This window comes from Macaca mulatta, chromosome 19 (assembly GCF_049350105.2).
Source record: "Macaca mulatta isolate MMU2019108-1 chromosome 19, T2T-MMU8v2.0, whole genome shotgun sequence".
Lineage (NCBI taxonomy): Eukaryota > Metazoa > Chordata > Mammalia > Primates > Cercopithecidae > Macaca > Macaca mulatta.
This window is the reverse complement of record NC_133424.1, coordinates 64,803,231-64,830,773: the sequence shown is the minus strand read 5'-3', so window position 1 is coordinate 64,830,773 and position 27,543 is coordinate 64,803,231. Positions and strand designations below refer to the sequence as shown.

General features: G+C 47.6%; 1 protein-coding gene, 2 long non-coding RNA genes and 1 pseudogene across 7 annotated transcripts in view; 3 read left to right on the top strand and 1 right to left on the bottom strand.

Annotated features, from left to right (window-relative positions):
- The first annotated feature begins 608 nt into the window (after nt 1-608).
- On the top strand, nt 609-19,753 carry LOC720251 (uncharacterized). 4 transcript variants are annotated; one of them, XM_077981407.1, is made up of 5 exons: nt 609-654; nt 10,201-10,282; nt 16,213-16,339; nt 17,820-18,741; nt 18,826-19,753. In XM_077981407.1, the coding sequence occupies exons 2-5, from the start codon at nt 10,220-10,222 to the stop codon at nt 19,562-19,564; spliced, it is 1,851 nt and encodes a 616-aa protein (XP_077837533.1). In that variant the 5' UTR covers nt 609-654; nt 10,201-10,219; the 3' UTR covers nt 19,565-19,753. The 4 variants fall into 4 exon arrangements, with proteins under 4 accessions (XP_077837533.1, XP_077837536.1, XP_028695220.2 ...); XM_077981410.1 differs by adding an exon at nt 17,534-17,724 and having other exon boundaries at nt 17,820-19,610; XM_028839387.2 differs by having other exon boundaries at nt 17,820-19,610.
- On the top strand, nt 10,293-12,764 carry LOC144337323 (uncharacterized). Its single transcript, XR_013410297.1, has 2 exons — nt 10,293-10,538; nt 10,908-12,764. It is a non-coding gene; the product is annotated as an uncharacterized LOC144337323 (long non-coding RNA).
- LOC144337304 (uncharacterized) lies at nt 16,803-24,243 on the bottom strand. Its single transcript, XR_013410277.1, has 2 exons — nt 22,127-24,243; nt 16,803-21,815 (listed from the first exon to the last, which is right to left on the bottom strand). It is a non-coding gene; the product is annotated as an uncharacterized LOC144337304 (long non-coding RNA).
- LOC106994845 (uncharacterized) overlaps nt 21,560-27,543 on the top strand; it is a 17,852-nt pseudogene continuing 11,868 nt past the window's right edge. Inside the window, exons 1-2 of the transcript XR_013410238.1 lie at nt 21,560-21,705; nt 24,250-24,376. The product of XR_013410238.1 is annotated as an uncharacterized LOC106994845 (transcript). The remainder of the gene's footprint in view (nt 21,706-24,249; nt 24,377-27,543) is intronic.

Below are 27,543 nucleotides of genomic sequence, written 5' to 3'. Positions count from 1 at the left end.
GGGAGGTGGTGTTACTTTGTCGCCCAGGCTGGCCTGGACCCCAGGGCTCAGCTATCCTCCTGTCGCTACTTCCTGAGTAGCTGGGACCTCAGGCTCCTGCCTTCGCGCCCGCACCCATGCTGTGTTTAACCAGCAGGTGGTGACCTCACTCCTCCCTGGCCTGAGCACTCCGTCCCGCACCCCAGACGGTGGCTCTAGGGAAGACTCTGAAGCTGAGTACAGGACCGACCCTCCCTACCGTATGAATGGAGAATAGAAAGGAAGAGGATGTCTATTCTGTTCTGTGGGCCATCAGCATGAAATCCTGCATTCTGCCCAGGCAGGGCTTTGCATTTCACATTCTAGTTTGCATCCCCGTTCCAGACAATTCCAGGGCTTTTGAATCATGCCTCAGACTTCCTGGCCGCTCTCGCCTCCAAAACCCCAAACACAGAGGCGCTGGGAGCCAGGATGTGAGACACATAGGTCCGGTCACGGCTCTGCCCTCTGCAGGTTCTAAACTGCAAAGTCTCTCTGCTTGGCGCCCCGCCCCTACCTCGCCCAGGCCCCGCCCACCACCTCGCGGGTCCCGCCCAGGCCTGGTTTCGGTCCTGCGCGCGCAGATTCTCGCAAACCTGGAAGCGGATCGCGTGGAGTGACGGTCACACCGCGGCGGTGAGTTTCGCTGTTTTGTATTAAGTCTGCGTTTCCCAGGTCCTCAGCGCTTCTGTCCCTGGGACCTAGGGTCCCCATAGATCTGGAAATTCTCGCCCATCTTCACCCAGAGCAAATTGAGACATCCCCGTGAGAGTCCGGAAGTCGCTTCCTTTTGGGTCTAAAGTCGCCCTGAGGCTGGTCCCATCCACAGTCTTTCTGCTGTAGGGCAATGTATACATTTTCTATCGGGTAGTTTTTTGTTTGTTTGTTTTGTGTGTGTTTGTTTGTTTGTTTTGCTCAAAACCATTTTCAGACTCCTCCCGCCCCGCGCTTTTTAAAGTCCTCACCCGCGACGTGGATTCCCGCCTTGGACGCCTCCCAACCTTGCCCTTGTCGGCCCCTGAAGCATAGCGCCGCGGCCCCCGTCCCGGGGAGGCTGCGTCCTCTGTCTTGTCCTGGGATCCTGCAGATCCCACCCTTGTCAGGCACCGTCTCCCCCAACCTCCCTCCTCGTGCCGGGCCCTGCTGTTCCCCAGGTCTCTCCTCCGCAGTCACCGCTTCTCCTGAACCCGCGTTGGGGAGCTGCCCGGGGCCTGTCCTGTGACACGGGCTGTTCTTGCCTGCTCAGTTCCAGCTCCTGGAAAATGCGCTCCTCCAGGATGCAGGTGTCTTACTCCAAACCCTCCTGCGATTGTGTGGGCCAAAGGGATCAGGAGACAGAGAGAGGGACTGAGAGAGCAGTAGAAAACCTGAGACAGAAAAGCAGAATGTGAAAGACCCATAACAGATGGCAAAGTAGAGGATGGTGAGGGATTTGCGAAGAGACAGCAAAAGTGAAAATAAAAAAGATAAGAAAGCAGGAGGAGAAAAGCAACTGGAGAAACGTAGAGAAAAGCTAGATGTACAGAGAGATGAAGGACAGCAAGGTAGGGAGGAGGGCAGCAAAGAGGGAGGCTCATCAGAGTGAGGGAGAAGAGGAGGCATTTGGAGCCAGGGCAGACAGAGCAGAGTGGTGCTGGTGGCAAAAAGAACAGAGGGAGAACCACAGCAGGGAGGACACCCGGGGATCTGGAGTTCTAGAGAGTGGGGATGAGGGTATAACAGGGAAGAGGGAATGTAACAGGGAGAGCAGAGGAGGCGCAGAGATGGGAAAAGAGGTGGAAATATATGTGTTGCGGTAAAGTGAAGAACGGAGAGACCAATATGAGAGACACAGAATTGTTTATTTTAGGTACACACCGGCTCAGTGGATTCATATCCAAAAAGCTGAGTATTGAACAAAGACAGAGTGGAGTTTTTACAAGTGGCCTTACAAAAGCAATGAATTATACAGTGACAGGCCATGTAATTGATAGCATATCTTGTGATCTTGCATAGCCAGTGACCTTGCAGCTGCATCAAAAGAAAAACAAGAACTGGCTAAATACATTTGTAAAACATCATAATGCTTAAGAAGCCTGGAAAAAGAGTAACAGTAAAATAATTTTTCACTCTTTTTTTTTCTTCAACCTTGCTCTGGAATGTGGGGGTGTCTGGAGCCCATTCGTTTAGACTTGGTTATTCGGACAGTGTTATCCTGTAACCGTCCTTAACCTGAGCTTGCAGAGGAAAACTTATTCTTTTCTTTTTATTTTTAACCCTTGCCTTGCCATATTATGGGCCTTCGCTTTTACTTTTATTGGAGTGAATAAATGCAGTACTTATTATATTTAAATTTCTATCTCATATGGAGATACAAGATGATCAAAAGATTGGGGAAAAGAGCAACAAGACGTTAAATAAGTTGCAAGGATGGAGCAGAAGAGGTGGAAGAGAAGGAATAGAGGGAAGAAGGCGATAAACAGCAGGAGAGGAGAGGGGTACAAAATGAAGAGCAGAATCCTGGGGAAAAATAAAACAGGAGCTAGAGAGAGAAGGGGAGAATGAGAGATATGTACAGAATTAGGGAAGGAAGCAAAGTAATGAAGAAAGAGAGGCTGGGTGCGGTGGTTCATGCCTGTAATCCCAGAACTTTAGAAGACTGAGGCAGGGGGATTGCTTGAGTCCAGGAGTTCTAGACCAGCCTGGACAACATAGTGAGACCCTTATCACTGCCAAAAAAAGAACTTAATTGGGCATGATGGTGCACACCTGTAATCCCAACTACTCTGGAGACTGAGGGAGGAGAATCACGAGCTCAGGAGGTCCAGGCTGCAGTGAGCCAAAATCATGCCACTGCACTGCAGCCTGATCAACAGAGTGAGACCCTGTCTCAAAAGAAAAGAAGTGGCGGGGGGACTTTGGGATCAGATGAGTAGGTGAGTTTATTGTATATGATTAGTTGTGACATGCTGACTTCTGTGTATATAATCTAAGAACTTAAAACTTGTTTAAATTATAAAAATGAGATTGAGAATTTTAAAACTTCTATCTGTAAGACATGTACATTCTGTAAATCTTGGCATCAGAGCTGAGCTTCCACTTGGAATCCCTATTCAGCCAGAGGGCAGCGACTTACTGAGTTGTGAGTCACTCTCTTCCCTTTTCCCAGGGTGGGGTAGGACGTGGGGCAGTGAAGTAGGACAAAAATCACTTTCTATTATTACAAAATACTTTTAATTAATTAATATTTTGAGACAGGGTCTGGCTCTATCACCCAGGCTAGAGTGCAGTGGCATGATCTCCTCTAACTACAGCCTTGGCCTCCTGGGGTCAAGCAATCCTCCTACCTCAGCCTCCTGAGTAGTTGGGACCACAGGCATTAGCCACCAAGCCCGGCTAGTTTTGTATTTAAAAAAACAAACAAACAAACAAAAAATGGAATTTCACTATGTTTCCCAGGCTGGTCTCAAAATCCTGGGCTCAAAGGATCCTCCTGCTTTGGCCTCCCAAAGTACTGGGATTACAGGGTTGAGGCACCGTGCCTGGCCTACATAGTATTTTTTTTTTTTTTTTTTGAGTTGGAGTTTTACTCCTGTTGCTCAGGCTGGACGGCAATGTTGCGATCTCAGCTTACTGCAACCTCTGCTTCCTGGGTTCAAGCGATACTCCTGCCTTAGCCTCCTGAGTAACTGGGATTACAGGCATGCGCCGTCACCCCGGGCCAATTTTGTATTTTTAGTAGAGACAGGGTTTCTCTATGTTAGACAGGCTGGTCTCAAACTCCTGACCTCAGGTGATCTGATAACCTCTGCCTCCCAAAGTGCTGGGATTACAGGTGTGAGCCACTGCACCCAACCCATAGTACATTCTAAAATGGACATCAAAGCCAGGTGTGATATCTCATGCCTGTAATCCCAGCACTTTGGGAGACTGAGGTGAGGGAATCACCTAAGGTCAGGAGTTCAAGAGCAGCCTGGCCAACATGGTGAAATCCCATGTCTATGAAAAATACAAAACTTAGCTCAGCATGGTAGCATGCACCTATAGTTCCAGCTGCTCGGGAGGATGAGGTACAGAATCGCTTGAACCTGGGAGGTAGAGGTTGTAGTGAGCTGAAATCATGCCACTGCACTGCAGCCTGGGCGGCAGAGTGAGGCTCCATCTCAGAAAAACAGACAAAAAAATAAAATAAAAAACAAAAGGGACATCAAAAGTGCTTTTGTTCTCATGGAGTCATAGATTTCCTTTTGTTTTTCTTTCTAGTTCCTCATTTTTTAAATATATAGATATTTTTGCAGTTGGAGTGTGAGAAAAATCTTAGTTTTAAGAATATCTGGCCGGGCGCGGTGGCTCAAGCCTGTAATCCCAGCACTTTGGGAGGCCGAGACGGGCGGATCACGAGGTCAGGAGATCGAGACCATCCTGGCTAACACAGTGAAACCCCGTCTCTACTAAAAAATACAAAAAACTAGCCGGGCGAGGTGGCGGGCGCCTGTAGTCCCAGCTACTCGGGAAGGCTGAGGCAGGAGAATGGCGTAGACCCGGGAGGCGGAGCTTGCAGTGAGCTGAGATCCGGCCACTGCACTCCAGCCTGGGCGACAGAGCGAGACTCCGTCTCCAAAAAAAAAAAAAAAAAAAAAAAAAAGAATATCTTTTTAATACATAATCACTTCTGAAAGATGCCTTTGTGGCATCCTATAACCAACTCACATCATTCCTTTCTGTACATGTGTATATTTCAGTTATGTTCCCATTGACCTCAGAGTTTGTTAGCTTTTTTTAAAAAAAACAATTTAAAAATAGTTTCGGTTTGAAATTAGTTGCATCTGGTTCAGATCGAGGTCTGCATGCTTTCTAGATTTTATTATTTATTGGAAACCTTTGGTACCTCATACAGAAGGTTTGATTGTTTCAGTGTGTACCCGGTAAAGACGTCGGGGACCTCTTACCAAAACATGAAAGTGTAGTTTAACCAGTTAGTCTATTTTTCAGTTTTCTTTCCTTAATGTCATTGTTAAAATCTTGAGTTGTAAGCTATTAAGTACATGTTTCCCTCAAGGCCATCTAGTGCATTTGGACAAATGTTGACAGATGGGTCAGATTGGCATGGAATGCTGTTCCAGAAGCACTCCTGTATTTTTTTTTTTGGACAGTTTCACTCTTGTTCCCCAGGCTGGAAGTGCGATGCTGCCATCTCAGCTTGCTGCAACTTTTGCCTCCGGGGTTCAAGTGATTCTCCTGCTTCAGCCTCCCGAGTAGCTGGGATTACAGTTGGCTGCCACCATGCCTGGCTCATTTTTTGTATTTTTAGTAGAAACGAGGTTTCACCATGTTTACCAGGCTGGTGTCAAAATCCTGACCTCAGGCGATCCACCCACCTCGACCTCCCAAAATGCTGGGATTACAGGCGTGAGCCACCGTGCCTGATCACCCACATATTCTTGATTAAAACAATTTGCTTATGTCTTAGTTCTACAGCTGACCTTCTTTCACTGTTTTCAAGGTCAATAGCTATATGTTCACACTTCTGCATTTTATGGATGTTACTGTGATTTTTATTTATTTATTTATTTTTTGAGACGGAGTCTCGCTGTGTCACCCAGGCTGGAGTGCAGGGGCGTGATCTCGGCTCACTGCAAGCTCCGCCTCCCGGGTTTACACCATTCTCCTGCCTCAGCCTCCGAGTAGGTGGGACTACAGGCGCCCGCCACCACGCCCGGCTAGTTTTTTGTATTTTTTAGTAGAGACGGGGTTTCACCATGTTAGCCAGGATGGTCTCGATCTCCTGACCTCGTGATCCACCCGCCTCGGCCTCCCAAAGTGCTGGGATTACAGGCGTGAGCCACCGCGCCCGGCTGTTACTGTGATCTTTTTAAAGGAAGAATTAAATGTCAGGAATTAATGGCATCAGAACCTTGTAAAAGAAGTTTCTTTAGCCCAGGCATGTGAAAGATGCTTCTCTAATTTTCAAGGATAGGGTGATAAAGACCAACCCTTCCCGTTAGTCCTTCCAGGCCCCATGTAAGAATTCAGGCACACCTTCTCACTCATCTCAGACCTTCTCAGGGTAACTTGGTGAATATGTCCCTGCTCTGAGCCCCAGTGAGCCTCCCTGCAACTTGGCGATGAGGGGCTAGACCAGAAAAGCTCAACCTGAGCGACGCTGACCCCTGAAATGATTGGCAAAATAGAGTGTGTGCCTGGGCGTGGCTTTTCATCTGGGAGAGGGGAGTGCCCAGTTGTAACTAGAATTTTAAATGGGATGCAGTACCCTAAAAATGAAGAAAAGCAGAAGAATGGAAGAAACAGAAGTGTAGGCTCAGACACAGAGAGCATCTTCGGGGCCTTTCTCTGTATGAGGATATCACAGCGAAATCTAAAGCAGGTCGTGTCAGTCTCTGGCAGGGAACCCTCCACCAGCTTCCCGTGTTCCCCAGGACAAAAGCCCAACTCCTCACTGTGGCTCCACAGCCCTGTGTCCAGGGCCCCTGCCAGTGTCCAGCCTCCTCCTGGGAGCTTGCCCTCCTCTCCCGACTCCGTCTGCCCCAGTCACAGTTTTTTTAATTTCCTCAAACACCAAAACCTTTTCTGTCTCAGGTCATTGTCCCTGCTCTTACCCTATGTCCCTAAATGATCACCGCATTGTCCCTTTCTCCTCCTTCAGGTCTAGGCTCAGAGCTGTCTCCCATGCCCTCCCACTACCTTCTGAAGTTCCCTCTGCCCATCAGTCTCTATCACGTTACCCAGGTTTTATTATCTCTGCATGAATCATATCAGAAGTGCTTTTTTTTTTTTTTAAGACAGACTCTCACTTTATTGTCCAAACTGTGAGTGCAGTGTCGTGATCTTGGCTCACTGCAACCTCTGTCTCCCAGCTTCAAGCGATCCTTGTGCCTCAGCCTCCCAAGTAACTGGGATTACAGGTGTGTGCCACCACACCCGGTTAATTTTTGTATTTGTATTTGTATTTTATTATATTTTATTTCTGAGTCTTACTCTGTCACCCAGGCTGGAGTGTAGTGGTGTGATCTTGGCTCGCTACAACCTCCACCACCCGAGTTCAAGCAATTCTCCTGCCTCAGACTCCCGAGTAGCTAGGATTTCAGATGCCCACCAAGCCAGGCTACTTTTTATGTTTTTAGTAGAGACGTGGTTTCACGATGTTGGCCAGGCTGGTCTCGAACTCCTGACCTCAAGTGATCCACCAGCCTCAGCCTCCCAGAGTGCTAGGATTACAGGCATGAGCCCCTGCACCCAGCGTAATTTTTGTATTTTTAGTAGAGATGGGGTTTCACCATATTTGCCTAGATAATCTCAAACTCATGACCTCAGGTGATCCACCTGCCTTGGTCTCCCAGTGTGCTGGGATTACAGACGGGAGTCACTGTGCCCGCCCAGAAACACCCTTCTGCGTGGATTACTTTGTGTGTTGGGTCTCCCTTACTTGAAGGATACACATTTCCCATCTTGGCCACAGGACAACTGCAGCATCTACTCTAGGGTTGTGGTTTAGAGGCTGAGGCATCCTCAGGGAAGACTGAGGGGCTGGGGCAAATGTGAGGATGGTCCCACATTTCATCTGGAAATTTCTACTCTAATTGATCTGAACTTCCTGTGGCTATTTATTTCAGTCAAAATAAGAGGAGAAGGCCTCACTGAGGTCAGAAAAGCCCTACAGACCAGACCTTGTGTCCTCAGCCAATCCCGAGGCATTCCCATTTTTGCCGTCTGTGTCACCGCCTCACTCCAGCTCCCGAGTCTTCCGTGCTCTGCGCATCACCAGGGCCCAGTTTGGCCATTATGGGCAGGGGCTTTGCCACCAGCAGGTGATGTGCTCAGAGGCAGGGTCCTGGGTTCCCTTCAGGAAGAGTGGGGAGAAGATCAGGGTGCTGAAGGGCATGAAGGACACACCCCTACACAACTAGTTCTGTTCTGGAGGAGCTGGAGGCTCCATGACTTCAGGAAAGATTCTTCCAAGGATCAGAGTGCAAACAGCACAGTGAACCGCAACCTGAGGGCCACCTCCTCCTGCCAGGCCAGTGGCGATGACTCTCTACTGGCTTTTCCTTGCCTGTCACAGCACGTGAGCACACACACACACACACACACACAGTGTCACACACACACACAGTCTCACACACACACAGTCACAAGGCAGCTGAGGAGCCGAGGGTCAAGTCAAGATGCTATAATGTAAATGTTGGACTGGGCGTGGTGGCTCACCCCTGTAATCCCAGTTACTTGGGAGGCCAAAGATTCACCCCAGTCAGCCTCCCAAATAGCTGGGACCACAGATGCACACCACCATACCTGGCTATTTTTTGTACTTTTCTTAGAGACAGGGTTTCACTGTGTTGCCCAGGTTGGTCTCAAACTCCTGGGCTCATATGATCTACCCATGTCAGCCTCCCAAAGTGCTGGGATTACAGGGGTGAGTCACCACACCCAGCCCATCCTGCAAATTCCTAGAGAAAAAAACCAATGCCAGTCTGTTAACCCTTCCAGGCCATCACATGGGAATGAGCCACACCTCCTTCCCACTCAACTCAGAGCTTCTCAGGATAACTTGGTGAAATGTCTCCTGCTCTGAACCTCAGTGACTGCACCTGTAATATACGGGTGACAAATAAGACCAGAAAAGCTCAGTCAGAGTGACACTGGCCCCTGAAATGATTGACCAAATAGTTTGTGGCTTTTTCTATAGGACAGGGTAATGCTCAGGTGTAATATGAATTTTAAATAAATTACTGTTCTCCAAAAATGTAAAAAACACAAGTACCAGAATGGAAAAAACAGGGAATTAGACTCAAATCATCTTGAACCTCTCCTTGTCTCTGTCCACACCCACTGCCCTTCTATACCATGTCATTTCACAACTTTAACCCACCTACACAACTCCATGTCCCCTGCAGGCCCTCTCCCCTGAGCTCTACAATCCTGTGTCCCGTTGTCTCCTCAGCTCTCTGCTGGGACATCAAACAGGCGTCTCCACATTCACATTTCCGTAGGTGATTTCCTAAACCCCCAAACACATTCCCCTGCAGTCCTGTACATCTCAGATGAGGGTGACTGTGTACTTCCAGGGACTTAGCCAAACTTGACAGCATGTATTTTAAATATGGGAAATGAATTCCGTTATTTGTAAATGTTGTAATTTATAACGTAAAGAGAAAGTTGCGTGTATACATGAAAGGAGTGAGAAAATACATCATTTCCAAAATTCTTTTGAAGTGTGGGAGAAAAATATTTCAAGACCTCATCCCTATAGATCTGTGCTCCCAGGACCCCTCTGACCTCACCTCCTGCATGCGTCTTCCTGGCTCCCTCTGCTCCAGCCACGCAGGCCTCTTTCCTTTTTCTGGGGCTGAGGTTGCTCCTGTCTCAGGGCCTTCACCTGTGCTGTCCCTCTGCCTAGGATTCTCTGTCCCATCAGCTGCAAGTGACAAGCAGCCTTTCTTCCCTAAGTCTTTGTTCTGACATCACTTTCTCTATGGAAACCTTTGTGATCTCCCCAACCCCCCATTTGACATGGCAGCCCCACCTTCACCCCCACCTCTGGTCCATGTTGCCTGTTCTGTGTGATTCTTTTTGCTCCTTCGCTGTTCACTGGATCCTGGTGGGAACAAGTCCCCAAGGGGAGAGCAGAGCCAGAAGGTGGGGCTGTGCTGGGCTGGCGCCCTCTGAGTGGAGCTCAACCCTGACTTTACATTGGGGTTCTCAGGCATTCTGCAAATACATCTTTTATGCTGTTCTGTCAAAGATTGCTATTATCATAGGATGGGACTCATGCTCACTAATACTTACAATGGCACTGGTGATTCTCATCTGTGTCTATTGTATTGAACGTATTGAACGTCAGGGCACTTTCCTCCATGTTGAGATCTGAGATCGGCCTGTGATCCACAGGGAGGTGAGGGGGGTGCAGTGGTTCACCCCTGTAATCCCAGCTCTTCAGGAGGCTGGGGTGGGCAGATATCGAGGTCAGGAGATCGAGACTATCCTGGCCAACACAAAATTAGCTGTGTGTGGTGGCACATGGCTGGAATCCCAGCTAGTCGGGACACTGAGGCAGGAGAATCTCTTGAACTGGGGAGGCGGAGATTGCAGTGAGATGAGATCATGTCACTGAACCCCATCATGGTGACAGAGCTGGACTCCATCTCAAAAAAAAAAATTAAATATCATATTTTTTTTCTCACACAGGATTAATTTCCAAAGACTCATGTTACATGAGGAAGCCACCAAGAAGAGCAAAGAAAAGGATCCAGGGATGGCTCTTCCTCAGGTGAGTGATATTCCTCGGTGGATTCCGCTGCCTCTTTCCTTTCTGAAATGCCAGGTGTTGTGGTAGCCAGTCTTCTGTGAGTCTGAAGCGTCCTGCCTCACACGTTTGCTCGCACTCACCCATGCCTTTTCTCAGTCCCTCTCATCTTAAATTCCGTCTCCCTTTATTGCCCAGGCTGGAGTTCACTGGAGCACTCTGGGCTCACTGTAACCTCCACCTCCCAGGTTCAAGAGATTCTCAGGCCTCAGCCTCCCAAGTAGCTGGGATTACAGGCGTCCACCATCACATTGGGCTAATTTTGTATTTTTAATAGAGACAGGATGTCACCATGCTGTCCAGGCTGGCCTCAAACTCCTGACTTCACATAATCTCCTTGACAGTTTTTCACTGTTACCAAGAATACCACACTGGCTGCCTGTGGGCATGGTGACTTCACTGCAGACATCTGGAGCTTTCCTACAAGTTGGGGTATTGAAAAGCTGATTGCAGGCCAGGCGCGGTGGCTCATGCCTGTAATCCCAGCACTTTGGGAGGCTAAGGCGAGTGGATCACGAGGTCAGGAGATCGAGACCACCCTGGCTAACATGCTGAAACCCCGTCTCTACTAAAAATACAAAAAAATTAGCCGGGCGTGGTGGCGGCGCCTGTCATCCCAGCTTCTTGGGAGGCTGAGGAAGGAGAATGGTGTGAACCCGGGAACCAGAGCTTGTAGTGAGCGGAGATTGCACCACAGCACTCCAGCCTGGGTGACAGAGCAAGACTCCGTCTCAAAAAGAAAAAAAGAAAAGAAAAGCCGATTGCTTCTTCTTGGAGTTGTCATTTCCTCTTTTAGATGTGGGAAGATTCCATCCCTGCCCCCAGCTGCAGAGGTGCCCTCTCTGACTAAGAACATGGGAAATTTCCCACACATTAAGCAAAGCTTACTACTGTGGTCTTATCACTATGATTCTTACCACCATGATCTTACCACCTCAATTCTCCTGCCTCAGCCTCCCGAGTAGCTGGGATTACAGTCGCACACCACCACACCTGGCTAATTTTTTGTATTTTTAGTAGAGATGGGTTTCACTATGTTGGCCAGACTGGTCTCAAACTCCTGACCTCATAATCTGCCCGCCTCAGCCTCCCAAAGTAGTGGGATTAGAGGCGTGAGCCACCGCCCGCCCAACCGAGAACTATCTTGATAATATTACAGGGGCTCCCTCTTGACAGTGACAGTTAGCTCTTCTTTTGGCTGTTGTTAGGATTCTCTATCTCTGAATTTTGACAGTTTTATTATGATGTTGTCTGTTGTAGGTCTCTTAGATTTATCCTAGTTGGATATTCTTAAGGTATTGAATTTGTTTCTTTTGCCTTCTGAAATTAGAAATTTTTGGCCATTATGCCTTGCAACAAGCTTTTCTATTCCTTTGTTCCTCTCACTCACTTCTGTGACTTCTGGTACTCTTTTTTTTTTTTTTTTTTTGAGATGGAGTCTTGCTCTGTTGAGGTATTGCTCCTCACAAGACAGCATTAGCTGCGGGGGTCTGCGTGCCGACCCTGACCTAAACCATGTATGAATAAAACATACACTGACACACAGATAATTCTGTTTGGCTAGTTCTGCTGTGTTTCCCGACCACTAGCCTTAAGCAACTGTCTTAACGCTTTTATATGCTGTTTCCAACTTTCCCCAGAACGTGGTAACCTAGAGTGGGCACCAGTGACTTACTGATTACTCACTGACTTGACCACATGGTCCTTCTTTGCCTTCGTTTTCGGGGGTCGCGTTCCTCACGCTTCCATCACAGCTTTCCTCTTGAGGGCGGTCCTCACCCTTCCTTTGCAGGTTGCCTCAGGAGGGGCTTGAACTGCTGGGGGTCTGTTTCTGCAGATCCCTGACTTTCCTCACACGGGGCACCAACTGAGGTATTGCTCCTCACAACAGGGCATTAGCTGCAGGGGTCTGCCCACAGTCCCTGGTCCAGACGGATGAGTGAAACGTACACCGACACACAGACAGACACTCTGCTTTGCCAGTCCTGCTGGGTGCCCAGTTGCCTGCACTCCAAGAGAGGTTTGTCACTGCAGTGGCCCTGAGCAGCTCACACTCCAGGCATTTATGTAGCATTGAATTAACAACAGAAGTTTGAGTAAACACACTTGAGGATAATTAACATGGTTAAGAGAGTGGTTTTATGAATGATTAAAGCCCAGGTACTGTGGTCTAAAGTAAATACCATTAAGGGACAATTTCCCTGGTCAGCCTCCCCCTAGAGTGCCATGTGGCTCAAAGGTTAGTTACTGGAGGCAGGGTAAACAGACACAACTGGGGAAGCCTCTGTTGTCCCTAGTATTTACCCTATGACCTAATGCTGTAAGGTAAGAGCCGGCTGCCTTCAGCCTGTTCAATTACTACAAGCTATGTAACCTTTTGGCCTTCCAAAAGGTTTGTGACTATTCCCTATAACTTTCCCTAATATTTCCCTTTAATATTTCTGCCCCTATCTTGAGTAAATCCCAACACTGTTGCCCAGGCTGGAGTGCAGTGGTGTGATCTCACCTCACTCCAGCCTCTGCTTCTGGATTCAAGCAATTCTCTCACCTCAGCCTCCCAAGTGGCTGAGATTACAGGTGCACACCACCACACCTGGCTGATTGTTGTATTTTCAGTAGAGATGAAATTTCACCATGTTGGCCAGGCCAGTCTCGAACGCCTGACCTCAGGTGATTCCCACACCTGGGCCTCCCAAAGTGCTGGAATTACAGGCGTGAGCCACAATCTGGCCTGGGACTTTCCTAATGTGTTAGGATGGTGTCCTTGCTGGTGTCCTGTTAGTCTGTTTAGACTCCCTTCATTTTTCTTTATTCTTTGTTGTTGTTGTTTCTTTTCCTATTCACTACTTTTTTTTTTTTTTTTTGAGATGGAGTTTCACTCTGGTTGCTGAGGATGGAGTACAAGGTCACAAACTCGGCTCATTTTAACATCCACTTTCATGGTTAAAGCAATTCTCCTGCCTTAGCCTTTTGAATAGCTGGGATTACGGGCATGTACCACCATGCCCAGCTAATTTTGTATTTTTAGTAGAGACAGGGTTTCTCTATGTTGGTCAGACTGGTCTTGAGCTACTGACCTCAGGTGATCCATCCGCCTCGGCCTCCCAAAGTGCTGGGATTACAGGCATGAGCCACCAAGCCTGGCCTTTCTTTCTTTTTTTTTTTTTTTTGGAGACAGAGTTTTGCTCTTATTGCCCAGGCTGGAGTGCAATGATGCAATCTCGGCTCACCGCAACCTCCACCTCCCAGGTTCAAGCGATTCTCCTGCCTTAGCCTCCCAAGTAGCTGGGATTACAGGCATGCACCACCACACCCAGCTAATTTTGTATTTGTAGTAGAGATGGGGTTTCTCCATGTTGGTCAGGCTGGTCTTGAACTCCTGACCTTGGGTGATCTGCCTGCCTCGGCGTCCCAAAGTGCTAGGATTATAGGCATGAGCCACCACACCTGGCCCACGCCTGGCCTTTTTTAAAAAATTATTTTATTATTTTCTTTTGAGACAGTCTCACTCTGTCATCCAGGCTGGAGTGCAGTGGGAAGCCCACCACTACACCCTGCTAATCTTTGTATTTTTAGTGGAGACAAAGTTTTATCATATTGGCCAGGCTGGTCTCCGAACTCCTGACCTCATGTGATCCACCCTCCTCAGCCTCCCAAAGTCCTGGTGTGAGCCACCTCACCCATCCCCTCTTCACTAATTTTTAATTTACATAATGAATTCTGATTTGGATCCCATGTATTGAGTTTTTCCATTTAGTTACTGTATTTTTAGCCTGAGAGTTTCTCTGTAGTTCTTCATAATTTCTGTATGTTGGTTGACCTCATTTTCTTCATGCATTGCTTTCATGATTTCTTGAAGCTGTCGCTTAATTCAATGAGCTTCAGACTTTTTGGGGGGTGGGGGTGACAGGGTCTGACTGTGTCCCCCAGGCTGGAGTGCAGTGGTGCAATCTTGGTTCGCTTCAACCTCTGCTCTCCAGGCTCAAGCAATCCTCCCACCTCAGCCTGGTGAGTAGCTATGGATGTGTCCTCTCCAGGTTTTTCCTTATAATGTCCGGACTGAAGTTAATTTAAGTGTGTGTAGATGTGATTTTAAATGTGTCCTGGAAAGCATTAATGGAGAAGTCCATGATTTTTTTGAGACAGAGTCTCACTCTGTCGATAGGCTGGTATGAAGTGGCACTATCTCAGCTCACTGCAACCTCAGCCTCCCGAGTTCAAGTGATTCTCCTGCCTCAGCCTCCTGAGTAGCTGGGATTACAGGTGCATGCCACCACACCAAGCTAATTTTTGTATTTTTAATAGAGTCGGGGTTTCAGCATGTTGGCTTAGATGGTCTTAATCTCTTGACCTCGTGATCCACACGCCTCAGCCTCCAGAAGTGTCAGGATTGTAGATGTGAACCACCATGCCCAGCCAAGCCCATGGTTTTTGTAGAAAACACATTATTTGCAGTATATATTTACATATATTTTTATTTTGAGAAAGACTCACTCTGTTGCCCTGGCTGGAGTGCAGTGCTATGATCTCAGCTTATTGCAACGTCTGCCTCCAGAGTTCAAGCAATTCCCCTGCCCCAGCTTCCCAAATAGCTGGGATTACAGGCGGTTCCCCCACCATGCCCAGCTAATTTTTCTATTTTTTTTTTTTTTTTTTTTTTTTGAGACGGAGTCTGGCTCTGTCGCCCGGGCTGGAGTGCAGTGGCCGGATCTCAGCTCACTGCAAGCTCCGCCCCCCGGGTTTACGACATTCTCCTGCCTCAGCCTCCCGAGTAGCTGGGACTACAGGCGCCCGCCGCCTCGCCCGGCTAGTTTTTTGTATTTTTTAGTAGAGACGGGGTTTCACCGTGTTCGCCAGGATGGTCTCGATCTCCTGACCTAGTGATCCGCCCGTCTCGGCCTCCCAAAGTGCTGGGATTACAGGCTTGAGCCACCGCGCCCGGCTAATTTTTCTATTTTTAGTAGCTATGGGGTTTCATCATGTTGCCCAGGTTGGTCTCAAACTCCTGACCTTAAGTGATCCACCTACCTTGGTATCCCAAAGTGACAGGGTTACAGGTGTGAGCCCCCATGCCTGGCCATATACATATATATTTTGTTTGTTTGTTTGTTTGTTTGTTTGTTTGAGACGGAGTCTCACTCTGCAGTCTAAGCTGAAGTACAGTGGCATAATCTCAGCTCACTGCAACCTTCACCTCTGGAGCTCAAGCGATTCTCCTGCCTCAGCCTCCCAAATAGCTGGGACTAGAGGCGTGCACAAGCACACCCAGTTAATTTTTTTGTATTTTTAGTAGAGACTTGGTTTCACCATGTTGCCCTGGGTGGTTCGAACTCCTGAGCTCAGTTGATCCACTCACCTCGGCCTCCGAAACTGCTGGGATTTCAGGTGTGAGCCACCGCACCCTGGACACACACACACACACACACACACACACACACACATATATTTTTTGAGACGGGGTCTTGCCCTGTCTCCCAGACTGGAGTGCAGTGGTATGATCTCGGCTCACTGCAAGCTCCATCTCCCGGGTTCACGCCATTCTCCTGCCTCAGCCTTCTGAGTAGCTGGGACTACAGGTGCCCGCCACCACGCCCGGCTAATTTTTTGTATTTTTAGTAGAGATGGGGTTTCACTGAGTTAGCCAGGATCCCGGACATGTGTTTTTTATATTTTCCATAAAACTGAGACTTCCACAGTGAGTTAGATTTTAAAATCTATAATGGGAAAGTACAATAAAACACAACTGTACAGAAAAAACTGTTCAAAAATACCTTAGCGTGGGTTTGTCAGAACACAGTCTTGGATCAAATCAATGCTTATTTTCTCTTTTCTCATTTTCTGTGAAGGTGATAACTCCTCCATAATGTTTTGTGGAAATGTGTGTTTCATTTTAGGGACACTTGACTTTCAGGGATGTGGCTATAGAATTCTCTTTGGCGGAGTGGAAATGCCTGAACCCTGCGCAGAGGGCTTTATACAGGGAAGTGATGTTGGAGAACTACAGGAACCTGGAGTCTGTGGGTGAGGAAAATGTGTCTCCACACGTGAGGAATCTGCCTTTGTCTTTCTTGGCTCTTCCTGATTTTGTATTCTCTTTTGAGATTTTGTGATACATGCTTTTGATGTACATGTCATTCTTTTCTGCAGTGATGACCCTCCTATCTGTCATGGGTAGCTTCTTAGAGACTGTCCTATGGAGTGGTTTTACATAAAAACAGAACACTGGTTTTTTTTTTTTTTTTTTGAGACGGAGTCTCGCTCTGTCGCCCAGGCTGGAGTGCAGTGGCCGGATCTCAGCTCACTGCAAGCTCCGCCTCCTGGGTTTATGCCATTCTCCTGCCTCAGCCTCCCGAGTAGCTGGAACTACAGGCGCCCACCACCTCACCTGGCTAGTTTTTTTGTATTTTTTTAGTAGAGACGGGGTTTCACCATGTTAGCCAGGATGGTCTCGATCTCCTGATCTCGTGATCCGCCCGTCTCGGCCTCCCAAAGTGCTGGAATTACAGGCTTGAACCACCGCTCCCGGCCCAGAACACTTATTAACACTCTGACTAATACAATTGAATATCATCCTGCTCTAGGCAGAGATGTCCCTGGAAGCCCTGAGCAGAATTGTCAGCATGGCCCAGGATACGAGATTGAAAGCATGACACTGACACTGACTGACAAGTGTTTCCAGCTGTGGTTCTGGTTTTGTTTTGTTTTGTTTTTTTTGAGACAGAGTCTCCCTCTGTTGCTCAGGCTGTAGTGCACTGTTGTGATCTCAGCTCATGACAACCTCCACCTCCTGCATTCAAGCAATTCTCATACCTCAGTCTCCCAACCTAACTGGAATTACAGATGCAAGCCACGATACCTTGCGAATTTTTGTATTTTTGTTAGAGATGGGGTATCACCATGTTGACCAGGCTGGTCTCAAATTTCTGGTCTCAAGCAATCTGCCCACCTCAGCCTCCAGCCAAGTGTTGGGATTACAGACCTGAGCCACCATGCTTGGTCTTTCATTCTGGTTTTAAAGGAGCATCACAGAAGCATCTCTCCCTGGTACTGTGACAGTGATCATCACATAAACTAATGATCAGCTTCTCTAAGCAGCAGTCACTGCTGTAGAAGTTCCTCCTAGGGAGGACATGATTCAGGCTTACTGCCTCATGTATATGAGGCTCTTGACTGAACTGTTTTTGTTTGACATGGAATTTTGCTCTTGTTACCCAGGCTGGAGTGCAATGATGTGATCTCTGCTCACTACAACCTCTGCCTCCCAGGTTTAAGAAATTCTCCTGCTTCAGCCTCCTGAGTAGCTGGGATTACAGGCACCCACCACCATACCTGGCTAATTTTTGTGTTTTTAGTAGAGAGAGGGTGTTCTTAAACTTTGAAGATCATATTTGGAAAGTTTAAAATAAGTATTGCTTTTTGTGTAATATCAACATATTTCAATATTAACCTTTATTTACCATATGTACTTAATTGGAAACCTATTGGTTTTTATATTTTTTAGACAGCTCTTTTAAAACCATGATGGAGTACTCATCAACAGGGCAAGGCAATACAGAAGTGTTACACACTGGGATGTTGGAAAGACATGAAAGTCATCACATTGGAGATTTTTGCTTCCCAGAAATCAAGAAAGATATTCATGACTTTGAGTTTCAGTGGCAAGAAATTAAAAGAAAGGTCCATGAAGCACCCATGACAAAAATCAAAAAGTTGACAGGTAGTACAGACCGACATAATCAAAGACATGCTGGAAACAAGCCTATTAAAGATCAGCTTGGATCAAGCTTTCATTCACATCTGCCTGAACTGCACGTATTTCAGACTGTAGGGAAAATTGATAATCAAGTAGAGAAGTCTATCAACAATGCTTCCTTGGTTTCAACATCCCAAAGAATTTCCAGTAGGCTTAAAACCCATATTTCTAATAGGTATGGGAAGAATTTTCTCCATTCTTCATTATTCACACAAATACAGGAAGTACACATGAGAGAAAAACCTTTCCGATGTAATGAGTGTGGCAAAGCCTTTAATTATAGCTCACATTTAAGGAGACATCACATAACCCATTCAGGAGAGAAACAACATAAATGTGATGTATGTGGCAAAGTCTTTCATCAAAAGCAATACCTTGCATGGCACCATAGAGTCCATACTGGAGAAAAACCTTACAAGTGTAATGAGTGTTGCAAGACCTTCGGTCACAAGTCATCTCTTACACGCCATCATAGACTTCATACTGGAGAGAAACCTTACAAATGTAATGAGTGTGGTAAGACCTTCAGTCAGACATCATCCCTTGTAGGCCATCGTAGACGTCATACTGGAGAGAAACCTTACAAATGTGAAGAATGTGACAAAGTTTACAGTTGCAGATCACAACTTGAAACACATAGGCGAATTCATACAGGAGAGAAACCATACAAATGTAAGGTTTGTGACAAAGCTTTTAGGCATAATTCATGCCTTTCACGCCATAACAGAGTTCATACTGAAGAGAAACCTTACACATGCAATGAATGTGGCAAGGTTTTCCGGCGTGATTCATACCTTGCACAACATCAGAGAGTTCATACTGCAGAGAAACCTTACACATGTAATGAATGTGGTAAGGTTTTTAATCAAAAAGCACACCTTGCATGTCATTATCGACTTCATACTGGAGAGAAACCTTACAAGTGTAATGAGTGTGGCAAGACCTTCAGTCAGAAGTCATCCCTTGTAGGCCATCGTAGACTTCATACTGGAGAGAAACCTTACAACTGTCATGAGTGTGGCAAGACCTTTGCTCGAAATTCATCCCTTGTAATTCATAAGGCAATTCATACTGGAGAGAAACCTTACAAGTGTAATGAATGTGGCAAGGTTTTTAATCAACAATCAAACCTTGCACAACATCAGAGAGTTCATACTGGAGAGAAACCTTACAAGTGTAATGAGTGTGGCAAGACCTTCAGTCATATGTCATCCTCTGTATACCATCATAGACTTCATAATGGGGAGAAACCTTACAAGTGTAATGAGTGTGGCAAGACCTTCAGTCATATGTCATCCTTTGTATGTCATCATAGACTTCATACTGGAGAAAAACCTTATAAGTGCAATGAGTGTGGCAAAGCCTTTAGTGGGCAGTCATCACTTACTCATCATCAAGCAATCCACAGTATAGGCAAACTTTACAAATGTAATGATTCTCACAAAGTCCTCAGTAATGCTACTATCATTTGCAAATCATTAGAGAATTCATAATGAAGAGAGATCTTACAAGTGTAGTAAATGTGGCAGAGTTTTCAGACATCGTTCATAGCTTGTAGTTCATTGGCGAACTCATACTGGAGAGAAACCTTACAGATGTCATGATTGTGCAAGGTGTTCAGTCAAGCTTCATCTTATGCAAAACAAGAGAATTCATACAGGAGAGAAACCTTACAACTGTGATAATTGTGGCAAAGTCTTTTTTTTTCTTTTTTTTCTTTTTGAGATGAAGTCTTACTCTTTCTCCCAGGCTGGGGTGCAGTGGCACAATCTCAGTTCACTGCAACCTCCGCCTCCCAGGTTCATACGATTCTCCTTCCTAGCCTCCCGAGTAGCTGGGACTGCAAGCATGTTCCACTAAGCCTGGCTAATTTTTGTTTTTAGTAGAGACAGGGTTTCGCCATGTTGGCCTGGCTGCTTTCAACTCTTGACCTTGTGATCTGCCCACTTTGGCCTCCCAAAGTGCTGGGATTACAGGCACGAGCCACCGCGCCCAATGTGGCAAAGTCTTTACATTCACACCACATTAGACATCAGAGAATCTATACTGGACAGAAATCTTACAAATGTCATAGGTGAGGCAAGGTCCTTAGTCTGAGGTCTCTCCTTGCAGAACAGCAGGAAATTCATTTTTGAGATAATTGCAGTGGCATGATCTCGGCTCATTGCAAGCTATGCCTCCTGGGTTCACACCATTCTCCAGCCTCAGCCTCCCGGGTAGCTGGAACTACAGGTGCCCGCCACCATGCCTGGCTAATTTTTTGTATTTTTAGTAGAGACAGGGTTTCACTGTGTTAGCCAGGATGGTCTCGATCTCCTGACCTCGTGATCTGTCCGCCTCGGCTTCCCAAAGTGCTGGAATTAAAGGCATGAGCCACTGCGCCCAGCCATCAGTGTATTTCTTGAATGTATTTGATTGATGTCTAATGCCTCCCTAAACAGCCTAAGAACAAGCTGTTCCCCATTACCTTGGACACACGTTCTCAGGACCTCCTGATGGTCATTCATATTTAGCTCAGAATAAATCTCTAAAGATATTTTACAGAGTTTGACTCTTTTCCATGATAAGAATAACTCATTTTAAGTGCAGCATGAAATAACAAATGTAAGGAACACTTGGGCAATTTATATGCACTGTTTAAATGTCAGTGCCTTTTTTTTTTTTTTTTTTAATTACTCTTTTTCTTATTGACATGGAGGAGGGAGCTCTGGGGTAGAGGGTCTTACTTTGTCACCCAGGTTGGCCTGGACCTCCGGGCTCCGCGATCCTCCTGCTCCTGCTTCCTGAGGAGCTGGGACCCCAGACTCCCGCCACCCTGCCTGCATCCCTGCTGCGTTTAAGCAGCAGGTGGTGACCTCACTCCTCCCTGACCTGAGCCCTCCCCTTTGCACCCCAGGCGGTGGCCCTAGGGAAGTCTCAGGAGCTGAGCACAGGGTGGACTCTCCCACTCCAGTGAATGGAGAATTGAAAGGGAGAGGATTTCTCTCTTGTTCTGTGGGCCGTCAGCATGAAGTTGTAGGTTTCGCTCAGGCAGGGCTTTGCATTTCGCATTCTAGTTTGCATTTCTGCCCTAGACAACATCGAGGCTTTGGAATTAAATTGCTAAAATTAATTTCATTAGCAAGGAACTTTCCCGTGTCCAATTACCGCCCCACGTCGACTTCTCAGAGAGGTACTATTTCCCTGACTGCTGAGCTGCTTCAGCCTCACTGGCGGGTTTTGCCTCCAAAACCCGGAAAACAGAGGCGCCCAGAGCGAGAGGGAGGGAAGCTCCCCCTCCTTCCCGCCCCCGCAGACCCCTCACAGTCCAGGACTCTTGTCCCTCGCGCCAGGTCACCTGTCCTGGGCGCCCCGCCCCTGCCTCGCTCAGACCCAGTCCACCTCTTCGAGTCTGTTCCCGGCCTCACCGAGGCCCCGCCCACCTCCTGGGTGTCCCGCCCAGGCCTGGCTTCTGTCCTTTTCTGATTGGCTCAGACCCGGAAGCAGATAGCGTGTACTGAAGGTTGCGCGGCTGTCTGTGCGCTTCCCAGTTCTCTGGTGCTGCTTTACCGGGGACATGGGGTCCCCACAGACCTGGAAATTTCAACCCCTCTTTCTAAACCCAGAGCAAATTGAGACGTCCGGCTGAGAGTCCGTGAGTGGCTTCCTTTTGAGTTTAAAGTCGCCCTGACGCCGGTCCCGTCCCCGGTCTTTCTGCAGTATTGTGCAGCCACCTCATGTCGCGAAACTTTCCTTCACAAAACGCTTCCCGGCCGGGCGCGGTGGCTCAAGCCTGTAATCCCAGCACTTTGGGAGGCCGAGACGGGCGGATCACGAGGTCAGGAGATCGAGACCATCCTGGCTAACTCGGTGAAACCCCGTCTCTACTAAAAAAATACAAAAAACTAGCCGGGCGAGATGGCGGGCGCCTGTAGTCCCAGCTACTTGGGGGGCTGAGGCAGGAGAATGGCGTGAACCCAGGAGGCGGAGCTTGCAGTGAGCTGAGATCCGGCCACTGCACTCCAGCCTGGGCCACAGAGCCAGACTCCGTCTCAAAAAAAAAAAAAAAAAAAAACGCTTCCCGATCCGTCCTCCCACCTCGCGCTGTTTCAAGTCCTCACCCGCGAGCTGGATTCTCGCCCTGGGCGCCTAGTAGCCTCGCTGTTACGTCGGCCTCTGGAGCGCAGCGCCGCAGCCCCAATCCCCAGGAGGCCGAGTCCTCTGCCTGATCCTGGGATCTTGCAGACCCCACCCCTGTCCGAAGGCGCCGTCGCCCCCCACCTCCCTCCTCCTGCCGGGCCCAGCTTCTCCCCAGTTCCAATCCCTGGAAAACGTGCTCTTCCTGGAGGCAGCCCTCTTCTCCATCCTCTTATTCCATCAGGAAAGCACTCCAGAGCGGGGAGTGGGTCTGAGCGAGCATCTCCAGGGCCCCGTTTACAAAGTTTTGCGGGGTTAAAGTATTTCTTTTGAGGTCCCTATGGGCTATTCCTTATCTGGATGAAGGATTTGGCCTTTGGCCAGTGAAATGCTGAGGTGAACGGGCCCGAGGCCAGAGCAGATGGGTGCCCTATGCAGATGAAGGTATGGCCGGCGCTTGAAACTTCCACCGCCTGGGTTCAAGCAATTCTTCTGCCTCAGCCTCCTGAGTAGCTGGAATTACAGGCATGTGACACCACAACCAGCTAATTTTTGTATTTTTAGTAAAGATGGGGTTTCACCATCTTGGTCTGGCTAGTCTTGAAATCCTGACCTTGTGATCCACCCGCCTCAGCCTCCCAAAGTGCTGGGATTACAGGCGTGCACTACCATGCCCAGCCTAATTATTATTAAATATATATTGTTATATTTAAACATCACATGATATATATATTTTTTTGTGGTAACACTCCAAGCAAAGCTGCAGCTTAGGCCCTTGGCCATAAGGCATTTCCTTTCCCTGTCACGTCCTCCACCCTCCTTCCAACCTCACTGGGGAGCCGCTACCGTCAGTTCCGTGTTAGGTGTCAGAGCAAGCCTTGTACACATGTATTTCTGCATAGTTATGAGACTTTAGGAAAAATTCTGCAGTAAATTAAAATTTTTTTTATATATATATATTTTACTTTAGGTTTGGGGCTACCTGTGAATGAATGGGGTTTGTCATACAGATTATTTCATCATTTAGATATTAAACCCAGTACCCAATAGTTATTTTTTATTTACTTTTTTTTTTGAGACAGAGTTTGGCTCTTCTTGCCCAGGCTGGAGTATAATGGCATGATCTCTGCTCACTGCAACCTCCGCCTCCTGGGTTCAAATGATTCTTCTGCATCAGCCTTCTGAGTAGCTGGGATTACAGGTGTCCACCAGGACATGTGGCTAATTTTTTGCATTTTTAGTAGAGGCAGGGTTTCACCATGTTGGCCAGGCTGGTCTTGAAGTCCTGACCTCAGGTGATCCACCTGCCTCGGCCTCTCAAAGTGCTGGGATTAGAGCAATGTATCCCCTTACCTAGCTGAATTTTAGTTTCTGATCTTTCACTGTGGCCATTGTCATCTCTGAAAATATCACTTATGCTCTGTCTCATCTGGATACTGAATGTCACTTGGTGTGTCAATAAAATATTCTAACATTGCTTTTTTTGTTTTGTTTTGTTTTTGGAGACAGAGTCTTGCTCTGTTGCTCAGGTTGGAGTGCAGTGGCTTGAACTCGCCTCACTACAACTTTTGCCTCCCGGTATCAAGCAATTCTCCTACCTCAGCCTTCCCAGTAGCTGGGACCACAGGCTCACGTTGTTACACCTGGCCAATTTTTTGTATCTTAGTAGAGATGGGGTTTCACCATGTTGTCCAGGCTGGTTTTGAACTCCTGAGCTCAGGCAATCTGCTTGCCTTGGTCTCGAACTGCTAGACTTACAGGCGTGAGCCACCATGACTGGCCGCTACCATTTCCATAACGGGAACTCTGCATTGATTTTTTGTTTGTGTCTTTCTTGTATTATCCACAAACATAAAATTCATACTGAGAGGGTATCATGACCTCTTTATAAAGTATAATCAAACACAACTGGGAAGATATCATGTGGTAAAAAGTCCCTTACTCGGATGTCAGAACATTCACTACAATTAAATCCATGCTTTCCCCTCTCTCCTCTTCTCATTTTCTGTAAAGATAAGAACTCGTCCCATAACCATTTGCTTAAAATGTGTTTTCATTTCAGCGTCTATTGACATTCAGGGATGTGGCCATAGAATTCTCCCAGGAGGAGTGGAAATGCCTGGACCCTGCTCAGAGGACTCTATACAGAGACGTGATGCTGGAGAATTATAGGAACCTGGTCTCCCTGGGTGAGGATAACTTCCCTGCTGGGGGTGTGCCCTTGTGTATCTTTGCCTTTTCTCTTGTTGCCTCTTGGGAGCCGCATCCTTGCTTGACTAAAATGGAAGCCGTATTGATTTTGAAATGAAAAGCTTCATGATGTAGCATCTGGACTTTCACTGTCCCCTTTGTTTTTTTTTTTGTTTTTTTTTTTTTTTTTTTTTTTTGAGACGGAGTCTTGCTGTGTCTCCCAGGCTGGAGTGCAGTGGCGTGATCTCGGCTCACTGCAAGCTCCGCCTCCCGGGTTCACGCCATTCTCCCGCCTCAGCCTCCCAAGTAGCTGAGACTACAGGCGCCCGCCACCACGCCCGGCTAGTTTTTTGTATTTTTAGTAGAGACGGGGTTTCACCATGTTAGCCAGGATGGTCTCGATCTCCTGACCTCGTGATCCGCCCGTCTCGGCCTCCCAAAGTGCTGGGATTACAGGCTTGAGCCACCACGCCCGGCCCACTGTCCCCTTTGTTTAGATCTTCTGCTTTCTTCATGATAGCTCAGTGGGGCTTCCAGAAGTAAAGTAGGCATAAAACCTTATGGCAGCCGGGCGCGGTGGCGCAAGCCTGTAATCCCAGCACTTTGGGAGGCCGAGACGGGCGGATCACGAGGTCAGAAGATCGAGACCATCCTGGCTAACACGGTGAAACCCCGTCTCTACTAAAAAATACAAAAAACTAGCCGGGCGCAGTGGCGGGCGCCTGTAGTCCCAACTACTCGGGAGGCTGAGGCAGGAGAATGGCGTGAACCCAGGAGGCGGAGCTTGCAGTGAGCCGAGATCCGGCCACTGCACTCCAGCCTGGGCGGCAGAGCGAGACTCCGTCTCAAAAAAAAAAAAAAAAAAAAAAAAAAAAAATAACCTTATGGCAGGTCAGGCATGGAGACCCACGCCTGTCATCACTCCCACTTCAAGAGGCCAAGGCTTCTGGATTACTTCAGGTCAGGAGTTCGAGAGAAGCCTGGTCAACATGGTGAAACCCCATCTGTATTAAAAATACAAACATTAGGCCGGTGTGGTAGCACACATTTGTAATATTAGCTACTAGAATGGCTAAGGAAGGTGAATCGCTTGAACCTAGAAGCAGATGGTTGCAGTGAGCCAAGACTGTGCCTCTGCACTCCAGCCCAGGGAACAGAGCAAGACTGTCTCAAAAAAAAAAAAAGAAAAACAAAACCTTATGGCAGACTTTAAAGATATCCAGTTCTGGTTGGGTATGGTGGCTCACACCTGTAATCTCAGCATTTAGGGAGGCCAAGACAAGGGAATCACCTGAGGTCGGGAGTTCGAGACCAGCCTGACTAACATGGAGAAACCTCCTCTCTACTAAAAATACAAAATTAGCCAGGGGTGGCGCATGCCTGTAATCCCAGTCACTCAGGAGGCTGAGGCAGGAGAATCTCTTGAACTGGGGAGGTGGAGGTTAGATCACGCCATCGCACTCTGGCCTGGGCAACAAAGTGAAACTCCGTCTCAAAGCAAACAAACAAACAAACAAAAAAACCCAGTTTCCTGTTTGCTTCTCCTGTGCTTTCGATTCAGTAGTTCTTGGAAGAGACCTTGATGTCCACATATTACATATTACAATGCTCTGTAAGCCTTAAGAAGTAGGCAGTGAGTGGAGGAATTTGTGAAATATTTTTCTAGATTTTTCTGTAATGTCTTCTTTCCTACTGAAACGTAGGGCTGGGACTCTAGAAAAGCTCCAGCACATTATGTTCCTTTCTTTTTATAAGCAGGAGTCTCTTTCTGCCCTGTTGTCACCATGTAGGGGCAAGGGAAAGAGCCCTGGACTGTGGAGAGTGAAGTGAAAATAGCAACAAAATCCAGCTGGGTGGGAATGTATTACAGGTGTAAAGGCAGGTAAGAGCTCAGATGGGCAGAGTGGAAGCTCCACCTTCCACTGGTGTGTGGGGAAACTCTCTGCAGGTGGGAGAATTCTGTGGGAAAAGGAAAGTTTAAATCCTGAGATCTCAGAATGGACATCTTTCTTTGCTCCTACTTATTTTTCTGCTATTTATTTATTTATTTGACAGAGTCTCGCCATTTTGCCCAGGCTGGAGTACAGTGGCACAATAGTTCACTGCAACCTCTGCCACCTGAGTTCAAGTGGTTCTTCTGCCTCAGCCTCCCAAGTAGCTGGGACTACAGGCATGCATCACCACCACAGCTGGCTAATTTTTGTTTTTTTAGGAGTTTTGCCATTTTGGCAAGTTTGGTCTCAAACTCCTAACCTCAGGTAATTTGCCTGTCTGGGCCTCCCAAATGCTGAGATTACAGGTGTGAGCCACCGCGCCCGGCCCCTCTGCCCTTTAAATGTGTAGTACTTTGATCTTTCTGCCCTCTAGTGGTGCCACAACTCAGAGAAAAAGGCAGAGCCTTTACTTTATCCTGATGGGCAATAACACCCTGTCACCTGGCTTCTGTGACCTCTTTGGTTTCTTGACCCTGTGGCACAGGGAGGGCTGTGTCAAAGGAGCTCTTTCCCCTGTGGTCTCTCCTTCTGTACCTGATTCCATCTGATGCTCCACTTTCTGTCCCTATAGATCAGACTTGAGGCCTCCATACACCTACCCCTTGACCTCTTCAGGTTCCATCCCATTTCCTGTACTTGGAACACCTAATCAGGAGATGAGAAAACATGGGCTGTGCCTCCTTTGCCTCTGGGACCCAGGATACTGCACAGATCCCTCTGTGCTTCTTCAGATAGTCTGCTTGTCTATTTGAAATATGAAAAAGGCCATGCGCTGTGGCTCATGCCTATAATTCAAACACTTTGAGAGGCTGAGGAGGGTGGATCACTTGAGGTCAGGAGTTTGAGACCAGCCTGGCTAACATGGTGAAACCCCGTCTCTACTAAAAATACCAAAAGTAGCCGGGTGTGGTGGCAGGCGTGTGTATTCCCAGCTACTTGAAAGACTGAGGCAGGAGAATATCTTGAACGTAGGAGGCAGAGGTTGCAGTGAGCTGAGATTGCGCCCCTGCGCTCCAGCTTGGGTGACAGAGCGAGACTCCGTCCTCCCACCAAAAAAAAAAAATATGAAAAAACAAATGTGCTTTTCCTACTCTCACATGCTGCTGAGCACAGAATGCCTCCCTTCTGATCACCAAAATGTGTGTATTTCCCCTCAACGACATACAGATTTG